The 13884-nt window shown below is 47.6% G+C and overlaps 1 protein-coding gene across 2 annotated transcripts in view; it reads right to left on the bottom strand.

Annotated features, from left to right (window-relative positions):
• PHTF1 (putative homeodomain transcription factor 1) overlaps positions 1 to 13884 on the bottom strand; it is a 27242-nt gene that overhangs the window by 4387 nt on the left and 8971 nt on the right. The window contains exons 5-15 of one of the 2 annotated variants that reach the window (XM_005859985.2): positions 13350 to 13558; positions 9200 to 9356; positions 7845 to 7979; positions 6555 to 6714; positions 5341 to 5514; positions 5142 to 5231; positions 4224 to 4442; positions 2209 to 2337; positions 1542 to 1814; positions 682 to 813; positions 117 to 203 (exon numbers count right to left, since the gene is read on the bottom strand). In XM_005859985.2, the coding sequence (XP_005860047.1) occupies positions 117 to 203; positions 682 to 813; positions 1542 to 1814; positions 2209 to 2337; positions 4224 to 4442; positions 5142 to 5231; positions 5341 to 5514; positions 6555 to 6714; positions 7845 to 7979; positions 9200 to 9356; positions 13350 to 13558 (1765 nt within the window). Of the gene's footprint in view, positions 1 to 116; positions 204 to 681; positions 814 to 1541; positions 1815 to 2208; positions 2338 to 4223; positions 4443 to 5141; positions 5232 to 5340; positions 5515 to 6554; positions 6715 to 7844; positions 7980 to 9199; positions 9357 to 13349; positions 13559 to 13884 lie in introns of those variants that run through there. The other variant, XM_005859986.2, reaches the window with a different exon arrangement.

The following is a 13884-nucleotide window of genomic DNA, read 5'->3' as shown; positions in this document are numbered from 1 at the left end:
GACACTATATATATATATATATACATATATATATACACACACACACACACACACACACACATACATATATACACTTAAATGCAGCGAAGTGTCCAAAACAGAGATGAAACGCTTACCTGGGCGCAACAAATGAAAGCAATCGAAAGTGTCAGTAAGAAGACTGAAGATACAACCACGTCCACGGAACGCTGCGGGCCCCGCCTCTGTGGAGAGACGCGGGTTCATTGCTAGGTTACCAACAGAGACAGCAACAGCGTGAATTTCACTGCATTCGTGTCTGTCTTGTTTTGTTTCCTTTTTCTTTGGTCTTTCTGCATTAATGTTAAAATATACATTCATAAGAAGTTCCTGACGTGGGATTCTAGCGCCTTCAACTGTAATTAAGCACTGAAACCCAGGCTGTTCCACATGAAGGGCCTGAGTGATTCACTGACAACATTCCAGCTGAGATATTTGCCCCAAAGTCAGAAAAAGATGCGATATCTGATGTTCCGCTCCGCCCTGGGAACTTACACTTTCTTTTTCCTGCCTAAGCTCTTCTTCACATACACGGGCCCGAAGATGTATCACCTCCAGCCACTGACGCCATCAGAACGACCGGCCCGAACTGCCCTGCCCGCACTGTCCCTGCAGGAGCGTCGGCGCCTCCATGGCCCCTGCTGCCCCTCGAAGGAGACCCACCTTCAGGAAGGAGCGCAGTGAGAGCCATATCTTAATGTTCTCCACCTTCTTCAGTCTGAAGTGAGGTATTTCGTATTTCCTAGCTTTCCTGGCGGAAGTAATATGGCTGAAGAGTTTTGCAAACAGAAATCTCTAGAGGAGGCGGAAAGAAATCACAGAATGAAGTGGACACGTGTGCCTGCGCATCTGTCTGACTGTAAGCGATAGTCCCAGCACATAAAAATGGTTAAAAGGGTTACACTCCAGTCACCGATCACTAGGCCGGGCAGTGGCGAACCGTGACCCGTTCCTTCTCCTGCTGCTCCCAGGGCGCACGAGAGGGGCACAGGCTTCTCAGGGAGACCCGCTCCTCACGTTTGCATGGACTATTGCTGGAGACCCAGCTTCAAAAACAAACGTTTACACAGAAGTCTGGCTTCCTCCCAAATTACATTTCCATTCAAAACCCTGTTTTTTGCACATGCCACTGATATATTAAGTCCTCAACCCCTAACTCTGATCAAATTTCAATCATTTTAATTCCCGCTCGGGCATTTTTCACAGAATCCTTTTACTGTGAGAATTACTCCATGTGCTACGGGTGAAAACCAGCAAAGGCACACTGAGATGCAGGCCCTAAGCAGGGGCTCGCTCCCTGGCTCAGCCACCTACTCCCTCCCCATCTCCCGCCTCAGCTCAGTGAGCTTTCAAATGGCAGGAAGTCACTGTGGAGATTCATAAACTCACAAGTACCAGAAGCCCGCTGCTCCACCCTTCACTGCCCACATTAACTTTTGGAGAAAGAACAAACTAAGAGAACAGAACTAATCCATGAAGTGTCAGACATAAACGCAGAGTTAAGCAACTGTATTCCCACCAACCTGTTTATACGTTCTCTCGGCCACACACATCATGAAAAAAAAGATCCACGTAAGACACAGCCGTTCAACAAAGTTAATTACGGACAAAACAACAACAGGAGTGACAGGCGGAGCCCCACAAAACAGAGTCAAGATCTCCTCGGTCGAGACGGACTTGAGCTGGTCCAGGCCCTTGGCGTGGAACAGGCGATACAGGAAAGGGAAGAAGGCCAGCCCCACGGTGACCGCGTTGCCCAGCATCTGGTAGCCCAAGCCCTGCTGATACGCGTTGACCTGGGAATTAATTCAAAATGCCTGGCATTACTACATACTGAACACGGTTAGGCAGCAGTATTTGTCAAATACTACTTGGGTGATTAAAGACTTACCCTTTACATCTAAAAGAAGTAAAAATAAAAACGATGTCCGGATTTATGTCTTTTAGATCTTACTGCAAATCAGGCTCACATGAGATAAGGAACATGTGTAGGATATACCTGAACGGATCGTGCTCAGAGACCTTTGTAACACAACAAAAGTATTACCACCTAAAGACTCTGACTGCAAAATTAAAAATGCATGTGTCTGTGTTTCGGAAACTGCTCGATCACTGAACACTTCTGTGAAACTGCTGCTGGTCACTAAATAGATTTTTTGAAAAACCAAAAACTCACGACGAAGAGCTCACCCTGCTCATGATGATGCCGCTGATCTCCAGCACAGACATGTCCATCTTCTTGCACTCGTTTCCCTCCCAGATTATGGCACTGACTCGGTCAGAGGCGGGACTTGAGTTCTGAAGCCAGAACAAGTGGTTCTGAGAAGAAAAACAGAGCTGTTTCTATCCGCGCTTTCTCTCCTCCATCAGCATGTCCCCCGCGTCCAGCTCCCAGGCTGCCTCGGCCACGGCCAGCCTCCTCCTCCTCTTGTCTCCCTCACAAAGCTCAGCACCCCAATGGCCACCTCCATGATGCCGAGTTCTGGTCCCTTTCTCTTTGCTAAGCCTTTTTTTTTTTTAACCTGGAGAGAAGCTGAAGGTCTTCTACAGCAACCGGACCACAATCTCCAAGGTTGCTTCCCTCTCTAAACGCATGGATGTGAGGATGAGCTTGGAGTACTCATCGGATAGCAAGGAAAGCTGTTCTAGAGTAACACAGCTCTCCTGGGGATGTGAGAGGCGCGAGGCCATCGATATCACGTGAGTAACTGAGCAGGAAGCCTTTCTCCAATCGAACCAGGACACAAAAGCACAGGAACCCTAAGAAGAGACGGTCGCAATGACAGCAGCCCCTCTCCTCGGCCAGGTCCTGCCTGTGCTTCTGGCAGCGAGCAGCTCGGGTCCCATCTCGCCAGCGTGGTCCTCTCTGGTCCCCACAAGCCTCCTGTGGCCTTACAGTCTATATCAGACAAGTCAGCATCTAATTATACGCTGCGTTTCCAGTGTCCTTGACTTATTCACCGTATCGTAATCTTATCCCAAACTGGACTATAACTTTCCAATAGAGGACCCTATGGTGTATGCTCTCTCTACCCCAATGCTTAGCATACTGATGAGCACTTAATGATTTTGCAAAAAAAAAAAAATTATCAGGCACCTACTATGTGACATGCACTATGGATACAATGTAAACAAGACAGATGTGGTCCTTGACATGTGGTCCTTGCACATGAGCAGGGAAGGAGTGGTCAGAGGTGAGACTGTATCAAAACAAATAAAGGAACAGAATCGAATAATCCAGAAGGGGAGAAGCCACGGACGTTAAAGGGCTAACATCAGATCTGACATCACTCTGGCTGCAGCGTGGAAAATGCAGTGCAGGGGCCGCTGTGGGGAGCCGCTGTGAGGACCAGCTGGGAGCCGATGATGGTGGGCACTGAGCAGTGGGTGGGGGGAGGGGGCCCAGGAGGACAGACAGATGCTCAACAGCAGGATCGAGAGCAAGTGAGGACCCTGAGAAACATGGGGAGGAGGGGAGGGCATGAATGCCTAGAGCTTCTGCCTGGGGTGGCTAGTGGTGGCCTTCAGAAACATGGGGACCGAAAGAAGCGGAGGTGTGGGGACTGGGACATGGTGAATCCCATTTGACATGCGAGTTTACCTTACCTAGTTATCTATCTACCAGAGGCCTGGTGCACGAAATCCATGCACGGGTAGGGTCCCTAGGCCTGGCCAGCGATCAGGGCCAATCGGGGCCTTCTGGCTGCCGGCCAGGGCCTCCCTTCATTCTGTGCTGCACCCTGGTGGTCAGTGCATGTCATAGCAAGCGATTGAACTCTAGGTCTCCCGGTCGAACTCCCAAGGGGACACTTTGCATAGATATATGTAAAAGCCTAATATACAAAGTGTCCCCTCGGGAGTCTGACCAACTGGGAGTTCAAACACTCGCTATGACGTGCGCTGACCACCAGGAGGCAGTGCAGAATGAAGGAAGGCTCCAGCCGGCAGCTGCTAGGGACCCTACCTGTGCATGAATTTCGTGCACTCGGCCTCTAGTTCTTACATATGCCTTAAAATTATACTGTAAGTCCAAAGAGTACAAAGGAAGTCAAAATCATCATGCTATGCTCCATTTCCTCATCTCTAAATTAGGGATAATAAAAGCATCTCCTAATAGGATTATAAAGTGAAACGAGACCACACGGTGCTGGCACAGGGGAAGCACACAGTACATCCTGGCTACTGTTGCCATCGCCTGTACAGACCTGCTGAAACACATCCTCTTTGGGGTCACGCTTGGTCCCTGAGTGCAGGGTGGGCGCTGTCCCCTCGCTGTCGCTGGTGACGGAGGACCTGCACTCTGGGCCGTGCAGCAGGTCATCCCACAACATATCCTCGGTCTCCGAGTCGTGGCGGGTGCTCTCGGAGTCTCTTCTCGACATGTTGAGGCTGCGAGAGCCGCCACTCACGCCAGATCGAGAGCACTTTAAAGGAAAACAAAGGAATGTTCTCACTCATTTTTAGAAACGGTCACACATCTGAAGTAACAGGAACACAGTTATGGCGACGGCTGGCAAGCTTTCCCGCGTCAACCACAGGCTCCACCTCACATGACAGAGATGCTCTACCCGATCACAACATTCCCACGTACCACAGGCCCTCAGCTTTCCTGATGGGACCGTCCGCTCCCACCTCTCAGGGGTCCTTTCCCAACAGCCTGTCCTCGTCAGATGTAACCTCCCCTTTTCAGGTGAATATTCAGCAAGCTTCTCGTTACCTGAGCATCACCCATGACCATAAGACTAGGTCGCAATGGGGCGGTTCGTAAAGGGTGATGGGGCCAAATATATGGCGACGGAAGATGATCTGACTTTGGGTGGTGAGCACTCCATGCAATAAATACACAGGTCATGTGTCATAGGAATGCACCCCTGAAACCTATATAATCTTACTAACCAATGCAGCCCCAATAAATCTCATTAGAAAACAGTAAAAAAATAAACAAAAAAGATTAGGTCAAATGAAAAGAGTTCATTCTCTTTCTGGGTGAGAAGCTGTTAGGTGGACAGAGGGGCAGGCAGGGGAGGGGCACGCAACTATAAACACCACTTTGGAACAACTATCCGAAAAGGGATGAGAAAGTCACTGCGCTTGAACAGTGCGCTCTCCAGGGGACCCATTACCTGGCTGAAGGCTACCGATTCGAATTCGGACTCGGCCAGACTGTCGGAATCCCGCATAAAATGACACCACTTGGTAGTGGTTTTCGTTACCTGCCAAATATCAAGCCAACGAGCGACAGGAAACATGTTAAACACTGTGTGACTATTCGATGACTCAGAAGTTAATGCCTAGACTTGCGTCAACTACAATAAAGGCCACCTGAGAGTTGATGTGCCTTGGAAGCATCGACTTCCTATGCTTGACTTCGCAGCCGTTGTCGCTCGAGGCCCCTTCCACGCTCCGGCGCAGGATCATCATCTGCGTCCGGGCTTCCCCGTCTTCCTCACTCGACAGATCATCCGACACGCCGTTCCCCACGCGCCGGAAAGCCTCCTGCAGAGACAGCAGTTCCTCCAGGGCCGCAGACACACGCCAGCAGCTGCACGTGCACACACCACGCAGCACAACCCAGGACGCAGTGCAAGGCAACTCCACCACCACCCACAGACCCAACAGCGCTCGACCGCAAGACAGCAAAATGCTGAACTTGAAACTAAGCGGCCCAAGCCATGAGGCCGCGGGGCGGTGAGAAGCACGGGCAAGCGTCACCCTAAGCCTGAGCCCAGCCCGGCCACCGCAGGCCAGTTCCTGTGTGTCTGGGGCTCGGTTTCCTCCTGAAAAGCAATGGCAGTCAAGGCGCCCGTGCCGCAGGCCTGCTGAAAAAATGGCCGGAGTTACTCCAGGCAAAGGCCTAGAAGAGCGCCCGGCTGTAGGAACAACTCAAAAATATTCGCTACTTTTGTGATTCCGTAATGTCACAGTTTAACAAGTGAGAACACATTTTCGAGATAAAGCAGCAGTCTGTCTCAGACACAGAGCAGAACGCCTCTCCCCAAACCTAGAACGCAGGCTCCCACGCCTCACCACAGCTCATGCCTCTACCCGAACCCGGCGATGACACCCCCAGCCCTGCTGCAAGGCGGGTCCGCAGCAGGTGCATCACAACTCCAGTCCCAGAAATGGGAAGAATAAGCTACAGCAGCGGTTCTCAACCTGTGGGTCGCGATCCCTTTGGGGGTCGAACAACCCTTTCACAGGGGTCGCCTAAGACCATGGGAAAACACATATATAATTACATATTGTTTTTGTGATTAATCACTATGCTTTAATTATGTTCAATTTGTAACAATGAAATTGGGGGTCACCACAACATGAGGAACTGGATTAAAGGGTCGCGGCATTAGGAAGGTTGAGAACCACTGAGCTACAGTCTTACAGCCTCCCTTTCACTTCCTGTGCGTTTATATGTCGCTTATTTGTTAAGAGAAAGTACGCAAGCCCATTAGCACGATTTCCCACCTCTCAGGGTGTCAGAAGGGAAACATTCACACGGAGAGAAAAGATCCTGTGAGATTTACACCCACAGCTCTTACCCTGCGGCACTTCTCCCCGTCGGAAAACTTTGCCTTCTCTGCTGTCGGCCACGTTTTAACCTCTGGTCGAGCTTGTCGCTTCTTAATGATGGGACGCAGGTAGCCGGTGTCCTTGTTGGTTTCAGTCTCTTTGTTGCATGTTAATTTTACTCTTTTAGTCCTATTTTTTTTAAAAGAAAAAAGATGACTGATGAGCATCCTGAAATTAGCATCTTCCATGAAATCCAGTAAATTCGATTTTACTCTGAAAATCTAGAACATTCAGAAACCATCCTGTTTAGACTTCTCGCTTGCTGAGGTGGAGGAAGACGATGATTACCCCTCCCCCCGCCCCGTCTCTAAAGCCTCGGTCAGTTCTTTGAGAGGAGGCCTGTGCTGCCCGTTTTGCCAGGAAGCAGGTGCCGTCCTCCCCACTTTCCCTCAAACACAAACGGCCCCTCCCTCCCATCGCCTGACGTGCCGCTTCGTAGAATGTCCGTCCCTCTCCTGTGCCTCAAAGCCCGGCCACGCTCAGCTCCTGCGTGGCTCCTGGGGACTCCTCCACTCCAGAATGACCGCTCCGTCTGCGGGCTGCCTGGCCTTCGGTCAGCACGCGGTCATGTAACATCTGTGCCGTGACCGCCCCCTCCCCCACTAACTCCACAGTAAGCCACCGAGAGGGGAGGCCAGTGCCCAGCACGATGCTCAGTAGAACTCACACACGCCAGCTAAGGAGTGTAAATATCTCTTTGGGAAAATATGTGAACAAACTTCATCTTCAAAACGGTCACTAAAAGAACTTTATTTTCGAGTCACACTCATTAATATGCGGCCAGTCTTGCTTTGAGTCCTACGCGTGTGGTCACAGCCTGCAGGGCAATGGGAGGGAGGGTGTCTTGGACCCACTCCCCTCCGCCCCACAGCCCCCCACGCCAGCTCCGCCTCCCCTTCCCCAGGCGGCGTCAGCGTGGACACTGAAAACGACCTCATCTTTTCCAAATCCTTCTCTCGTGATGAAGGTTCGCATGGCTTAGGACAGTTACCCTTTCGGAGTGGCTGTATTTCTGTGATCCTGTGGCTGAACATCACTAGAGGCCCAGCAGAAGGGGACCCTGATGGTAGGTTACCGGGCTTACGGGTGACTGACAGACAGCGGGGACCTGCCGAGTAAGCAGTTCATGCAGCGCCTCCAAACACCAGCCGCGATGAGAACGTGCTACACTGGGTGCTCCGGAGCCCAGGCGGAGTCTACGCCACGTAAACACCAATGTGAAGACAAAGTCACAAACGTTCCCACGCGAGGCTGCTCACCTGCTGCCAAAGAGAGTCCCCCAAAAGCCACCGGCGAAGGGTCCGGGTTCCACAGTTTCGACTCCTCTGACCTTATCAGAGGAGTTATTTCCATTCTCTCGGCTCCCGTCACCATTCACAGTTTTTCGTAATTTTCTATAAAAAACACAAACATTTCAACACTTCAGATGATTCAAGACCTTTTCTATTTCTGCCCAAAATATCCCCTCCGGAAAGTGATCCTAACTGCTGCCACCTGAAATTAAGGGTAATGAACTTCCTATAACGAAGATCAATTGGCAGGGATATTTCTGACTGAAGGGCAAAAAGCGGGGCCAAACAAAGACCTGTGCTATCATCCTGTTCAACCATTAGAGAAATAGAACCGCTATTCAAACACTGCAGAACAGCTTTCACCTGCATGACACAGTCCTTCCGGGCACCCCCAGCACAAGGCACGATGCCTGTAAGTTCGGACGTCGGAAATCCACCCATTTGGCACATTTAATCAGGAGAGCACAAAATAATAGCAACTAGTCACTTAGTACTGCTCTCCCATGCAGTTAAAGGATGCGTCCTATAAATACCACCAAGACACAGCACAGCGTCCGATTCCCTCAGCAAACATTACAGCAACTGACCTGAATTTTCAAGGAATCTTCTTTTGGGGGGAAAAAATTATTTTGAAAATAATACTCAAAAAAAGAAGAAAATAATACTAAAAAATAAGAATAAATATGTTGAAATTCACTGCATCAAATGGAAATAATCTTATTTAGCACCTGCTTAGGGAAACAAAAATCTACAGGTACCCTGAGGGAAAATAAAAGCACATAAGCCTAAGAGACCTTTAACAATTTCAAAGCCTGCACATAGCACCCAACCAATCACGACATGAAGGCAAGGTGGAGAAAAGTCAAATCAATCTTTACTAGAAGTTCAGAGCACTTAGAAATCCATTCTTATTATGCACTATTGAGACAAGGTGAAATTTTTAGTAGCAGTAACCCAACTGTATCAAGATCCTTGTTTATAGTGAGTTTTCACCAAATTTTTATTAAGACTGAATTCTGAAGAATGTTTTTTCAAAATCATTATTTGATATATTTTAATAAAGAATAATATGAAAATAGTATAGGAATTTCCTTTTAAGCAACTGTCCTGAATGACAAAGTCCCACCTGCGATTAAAAATTCATGACAAGTCTTCTTAGCAACCGGGAGAAAAGTGAAAAGCAAAGCATTCTTTTCTTTTTTAGCCAAAAAATAATAAAAAATACATGCAAATGGGAAGATTTATTACTTTAATCCAAGGTTTTTCAGTATCTGCAGTGCCTCCCAGAACATACCCGACCGCAAGTGCACGTCTCAGCTCACCTTCTTCTCCGACTCCCATTGCTTCCCGACGGCCTTGCGATCTGCGTCGACACAATCTGACAGTGGACGGTTCCCATGAGCAGCATAAGGCACAAGGGCCCAAGCACTTCGCTGACACTCACAATGGGCATCATCAGGTACAGCACAAGTGCCATCACTGAAGAGAAGAGGGTTCAGAACGTAAAGCCTCAGGGGCGTCTTAAACAATTCTAATGAGTCTCAAATTATTTCTACAAAAAATCTATCATTTTACCAAGTACACCAGTAACAGCACATGAGTCCCTGCCACGCAATCCACCTGCACATTCGCTGAGTGAGAACCGAGCCCTTTCCGGCAGTGCGAGCCCAAGAATCACCGCACAAGTCGACGGTGCCGAACATGTAGTCCAGACAGAGACCACGGGTTTATGAAACCTAACACACAACTTATCTCAACACAAAAGAAACTCTTCAGTAACGAACACGTGGAAAAATATGGAGCTTTCTCTTTACAAGTGACCCAAGAAACGCACATTAAAGGAGCACAATACTATTTTTTAAATAATTATTGCACAATACCATTGTTTGTATATCAAATTAGGTAACAATTTTTTAATTTATAATAATGCTGCTAAGACTATGGTAAAACAGGCACCCTCATCTATTATTTTCCAAAAGAACTGTGCCACCAACAATTTCAGTAGACAAGGTGGGGCAAAAGGAGGTTTATAGTTGTTTATATGGAAAAAAATAATAAATAATAATGCAAAAATAAACTGTTCCATGTACTCACAACTGTAAACCTACTTGTGCCTAACTCAGTATGTACTAAAATCCTTAAAATGCTGACACTCTTTGGTCTGTCAATTCTGTTTCAGAGAATAAGTGCTAAAGAAATAACATAAAATATGGAAAATTTTGTTCGTGGTGGTATAATTAAAAGAAAAAAATCAGAAACAACCTAAATGCTCACATTTGGAAACAGTTGTGTAAATTATGGATCTATAAAATTTCATATAATGGAATACTGAGCAACTATAAAGGCATTTATGGTAAACCCATATGACAGACTATTATAAAGACATTAAAATGAGCCCTAGCCAGTTCGGCTCAATGGATAGAGCATTGGCCTGCAGACCAAAGGGAGCCGGGTTTGATTCCGGTCAAGGGCACGTACCTCAGTTGCCGGCTCCTCCCCCACCCAGGCCCTGGTCAGGGCTAGAGCAGGAGGCAACCAATTGATGTGTTTCTCTCACATCGATGTTTCTCTGTCTTTCCCTCTCTCTTCACTCTCCCTAAAAATCAACAGAAAAATATCCTCAGGTGAGGATTAACAACAACAAAAAAGGCATTAAAATGAGTGTATGCCCATAATGGAATATTATACAGCCATTAAAATGATAGTTATGAAGACTTCATCACAGTGAAATAAAATTTAAAACTCAGGTCCGTATTCACACTAACTACATTTCGAGCACCAGCAGCCACATGGCCGGCAGTTGCTGTGCGGGGCACTGTGGGTGCAGAACATTTCCATCGGCACAGAAATCCCACTGGGCGGCACTGTCATGACTTTAGAAAATGAAGCTTACAGGTTTGTAAATTCAGATAGTTTTGTCATTTTTATAACTTAATTCAAAAAAACCAACATAACAAACACAAAAATCCCTCTAAATCCTTTCACCCAACCCGACCGCCACTGCTCTGTGTTCTAACCCGTGTCTTTTTGCACAGGGACAACCAGTGTCCACTGCCCTCCTGCAGAAGGCATCCCTGGTCGGCAGTGGCCACAGAGTGCTAAAGAGGACAGCCTGGTCCCTGCACAGGGTGCGGAGGGGGGAACATCGGGTGGTGCTGTGCAATAGGCAAATGAGAATGGATTCCTGCGGCCGGGACTGGGGGAAGGGGGGCTGATCAGGAAGCAGAGAGAGGACGGCCTCTCTGTGAAGTGACAGCTTCCATCTGAGCTGAGAACTTAACACAGAAAAAAGACAGCCCCGTGAAAAAGCCTTAGGGTTGTTTCAGAGAGAAAAGCTCTGTGTGAGGGACAGGAAAAAGGCCACTGCGTGGAGAGTGAGCACGGAGGAGAGCGGTAAGACAGGATGTCCAGAGGTCAGCAGGAACAGGTCATGTGGGGCACTGTGGGCCACGGTGAGGAGCTTGGATTGATTGTATTTTAGAGGCAGTGAGGAATCACTAGAGGGTTTCAAGCAGGAAACGGACAGGATATGGTTCCTGTGTTAAAAGATTCCTCCAAGTGCTGTGAAAGGAATAGCTGGTAGGAAGAAGACTCAGAGCAGATGGATTCCAGTGGCCCGAGCAGAGGGATGCCGGTGCTGGGACGGCGATGGCTCGAGACAGATAAATAGAGTCAAGACGTGTTTCGGAGGCTGAACTTACAGGCTTAGTGACAGGTTGGGTGTGAGAGTTGATGGCAGGAAAGACAATATTTCACTTGAAAACTGGGTGGTTGATGACATCATTTAATGCAATGCAAGTCCTAAAAAGGAACAAGCTTATACCAAAAAAAAAAAAAGACTTTGGGAAGTTTAAATACACTATCACATAGGGACGATAGCTAAAAGTAACCTTTAGTACCGCATGAAATAATAATACACATGAGAAACCAACCCAATTTCGAACTCACCTCGGATTAAGTCAACGTCAATCAAGTCTGCCTTTATGTGACCCATCTTTTTTGGTTTGTTTTTGAAGCCCTAGGACGGAACAGAAACAGGAGTAAAGAAAAGAAGCCCTTTGAAATGCAAAAGGTAAACTTACGTTTCTTGGTCTCTATCTCTGACTCCCTCTAACTGGAGAGGCTTAATCCTCATGCTCCTTAAAGGAGCTGGTCCTTTCTAGACTTTTCACCTATGTTATAAAATGAAAACGAGCATTGACCAGTGATAAATACCAAACTATGAAAAGCTCCCTTAGCAACAGAAACACATTCGTTCATTCATTCAATCAACAAATATTCAAGGTGTGTCTTCCACGTGCCAGACACTCTACTGGAGCTGGGAAGAGACTGGGGGAAAGGGGGCTGATCAGGAAGCAGAGAGAGGACGGCCTCTCTGTGGAAGTGACAGCTTCCATCTGAGCTGAGAACTTAACAACAGAAAAAACACAGCCCCGTGAAAAGCCTTAGGGTTGTTTCAGAGAGAAAAGCTCTGTGTGAGGGACAGGAAAAAGGCCACTGCGTGGAGAGTGAGCACGGAGGAGAGCGGTAAGACAGGACGTCCAGAGGTCAGCAGGAAAAGGTCACGTGGGGCACTGCGGGCCACAGTGAGGAACTTGGATTGATTTTATTTTAGAGGCAGTGAGGAATCACTAGAGGGTTTCAAGCAGGAAAATGACAGGATATGGTTCCTGTGTTAAAAGATTTCTCCAAGTGCTGTGAGAAGAACGGCTGGTAGGAAGAAGACTCAGAGCAGAAGTGTTCCAGTGGCCCGAGCAGAGGGATGCCGGTGCTGGGACGGCGATGGCTCGACACAGATAAATAGAGTCAAGACGTGTTTCAGAGGCTGAACTTACAGGCTTAGTGACAGGTTGGATGTGAGAGTTGATTGCAGGAAAGCTAGAAAGACAATATTTCACTTGAAAACTGGGTGGTTGATGACATCATTTAATGCAATGCAAGTCCTAAAAAGGAACAAGCTTGTACTCCCCCCAAAAAAGTTTTTGGATAAAAAATCTAGAGTTCCATTTTGGATATGACTAAGCTCAAGACCCCGTCACATCTCCACGGGAATGTCAGGCCAGCAATGGCATTTGGAGTCTGAAGCTCAGCAGAGGGATCTGAAGATGCACATTTGAGAACCATCAGTGTATCCATTATATTTAAAGTAACGGGACCTGAGAATACCCAGAGGTGGGAAGGGAATCGGGGATCCCGCCGGGAGGTGACCAGTGCTCAGTGCCAGACCGAGGAAGAGACTGAGAGCCTGGCGGTGAGGCAGGTGGGGAGAGGAGAGTTAGACTGTTGCGTCTGCGCTCTCCGAGCAAATTTTAAGATGATCTCCACACGCTGTATGTCCCTACGTCCCTTCATTTCTTTGCACTTTCAACCATCAAATGAAAGGATCAATGTAAGAACAGTAAGGTCTGTACCATCTAACAGCAAAAACAGCAAAAAGAAATGGTCATAACTTGTTCCAATTCCTCCAATTACCTTGCATGAGGTAAAGCAGTAGCAGCCAAACAAAGATTTTTAAAGAGGTAACCTGAATCCACCAGCTGCTGAACAACGGGAAAAACACCACTCGCACGAGCCCCTTCCGCGTCAGGGATGTCCACGGAATTTCAGGTTTGGCTTTGGCAAATGTTGAGCCTTTAAAGGTATAAGAAGACAAAACATCAAGCATTTGCAAACACTGTACACTGATGCCCACTTGTAACACTGTATGATAAACAGGTGAGAGCAAAAATCAGCACATAAAAAAGGCAGCATATAGCCGAATCAAAAGAATCCTCTTAGACGTAATAACTTCTTGCCTCAATCATGAGGACACAAGCTCAAAATGAGTCAGGCTCACCTGAATGTCATACCATGCTGCATATCTGTCTTAATTATAAGTTCATCCCTCCCTCTTGACTCATGTGGAAAACCATGTAATTTGTGGAGTAGCCACACAGGACTTAAGCAAAGGGGGAGGGGGAAATGCTAATGCCTGAACGGTGAGGTAAGATTACTTTGGGAAGTTTAA

The sequence above is a fragment of the Myotis brandtii genome, unplaced genomic scaffold (assembly GCF_000412655.1).
Source record: "Myotis brandtii unplaced genomic scaffold, ASM41265v1 scaffold131, whole genome shotgun sequence".
In the NCBI taxonomy this organism is placed as follows: Eukaryota; Metazoa; Chordata; class Mammalia; order Chiroptera; family Vespertilionidae; genus Myotis; species Myotis brandtii.
The sequence above is the reverse complement of the archived record's forward strand: the minus strand, read 5'-3'. Positions and strand labels throughout refer to the sequence as shown.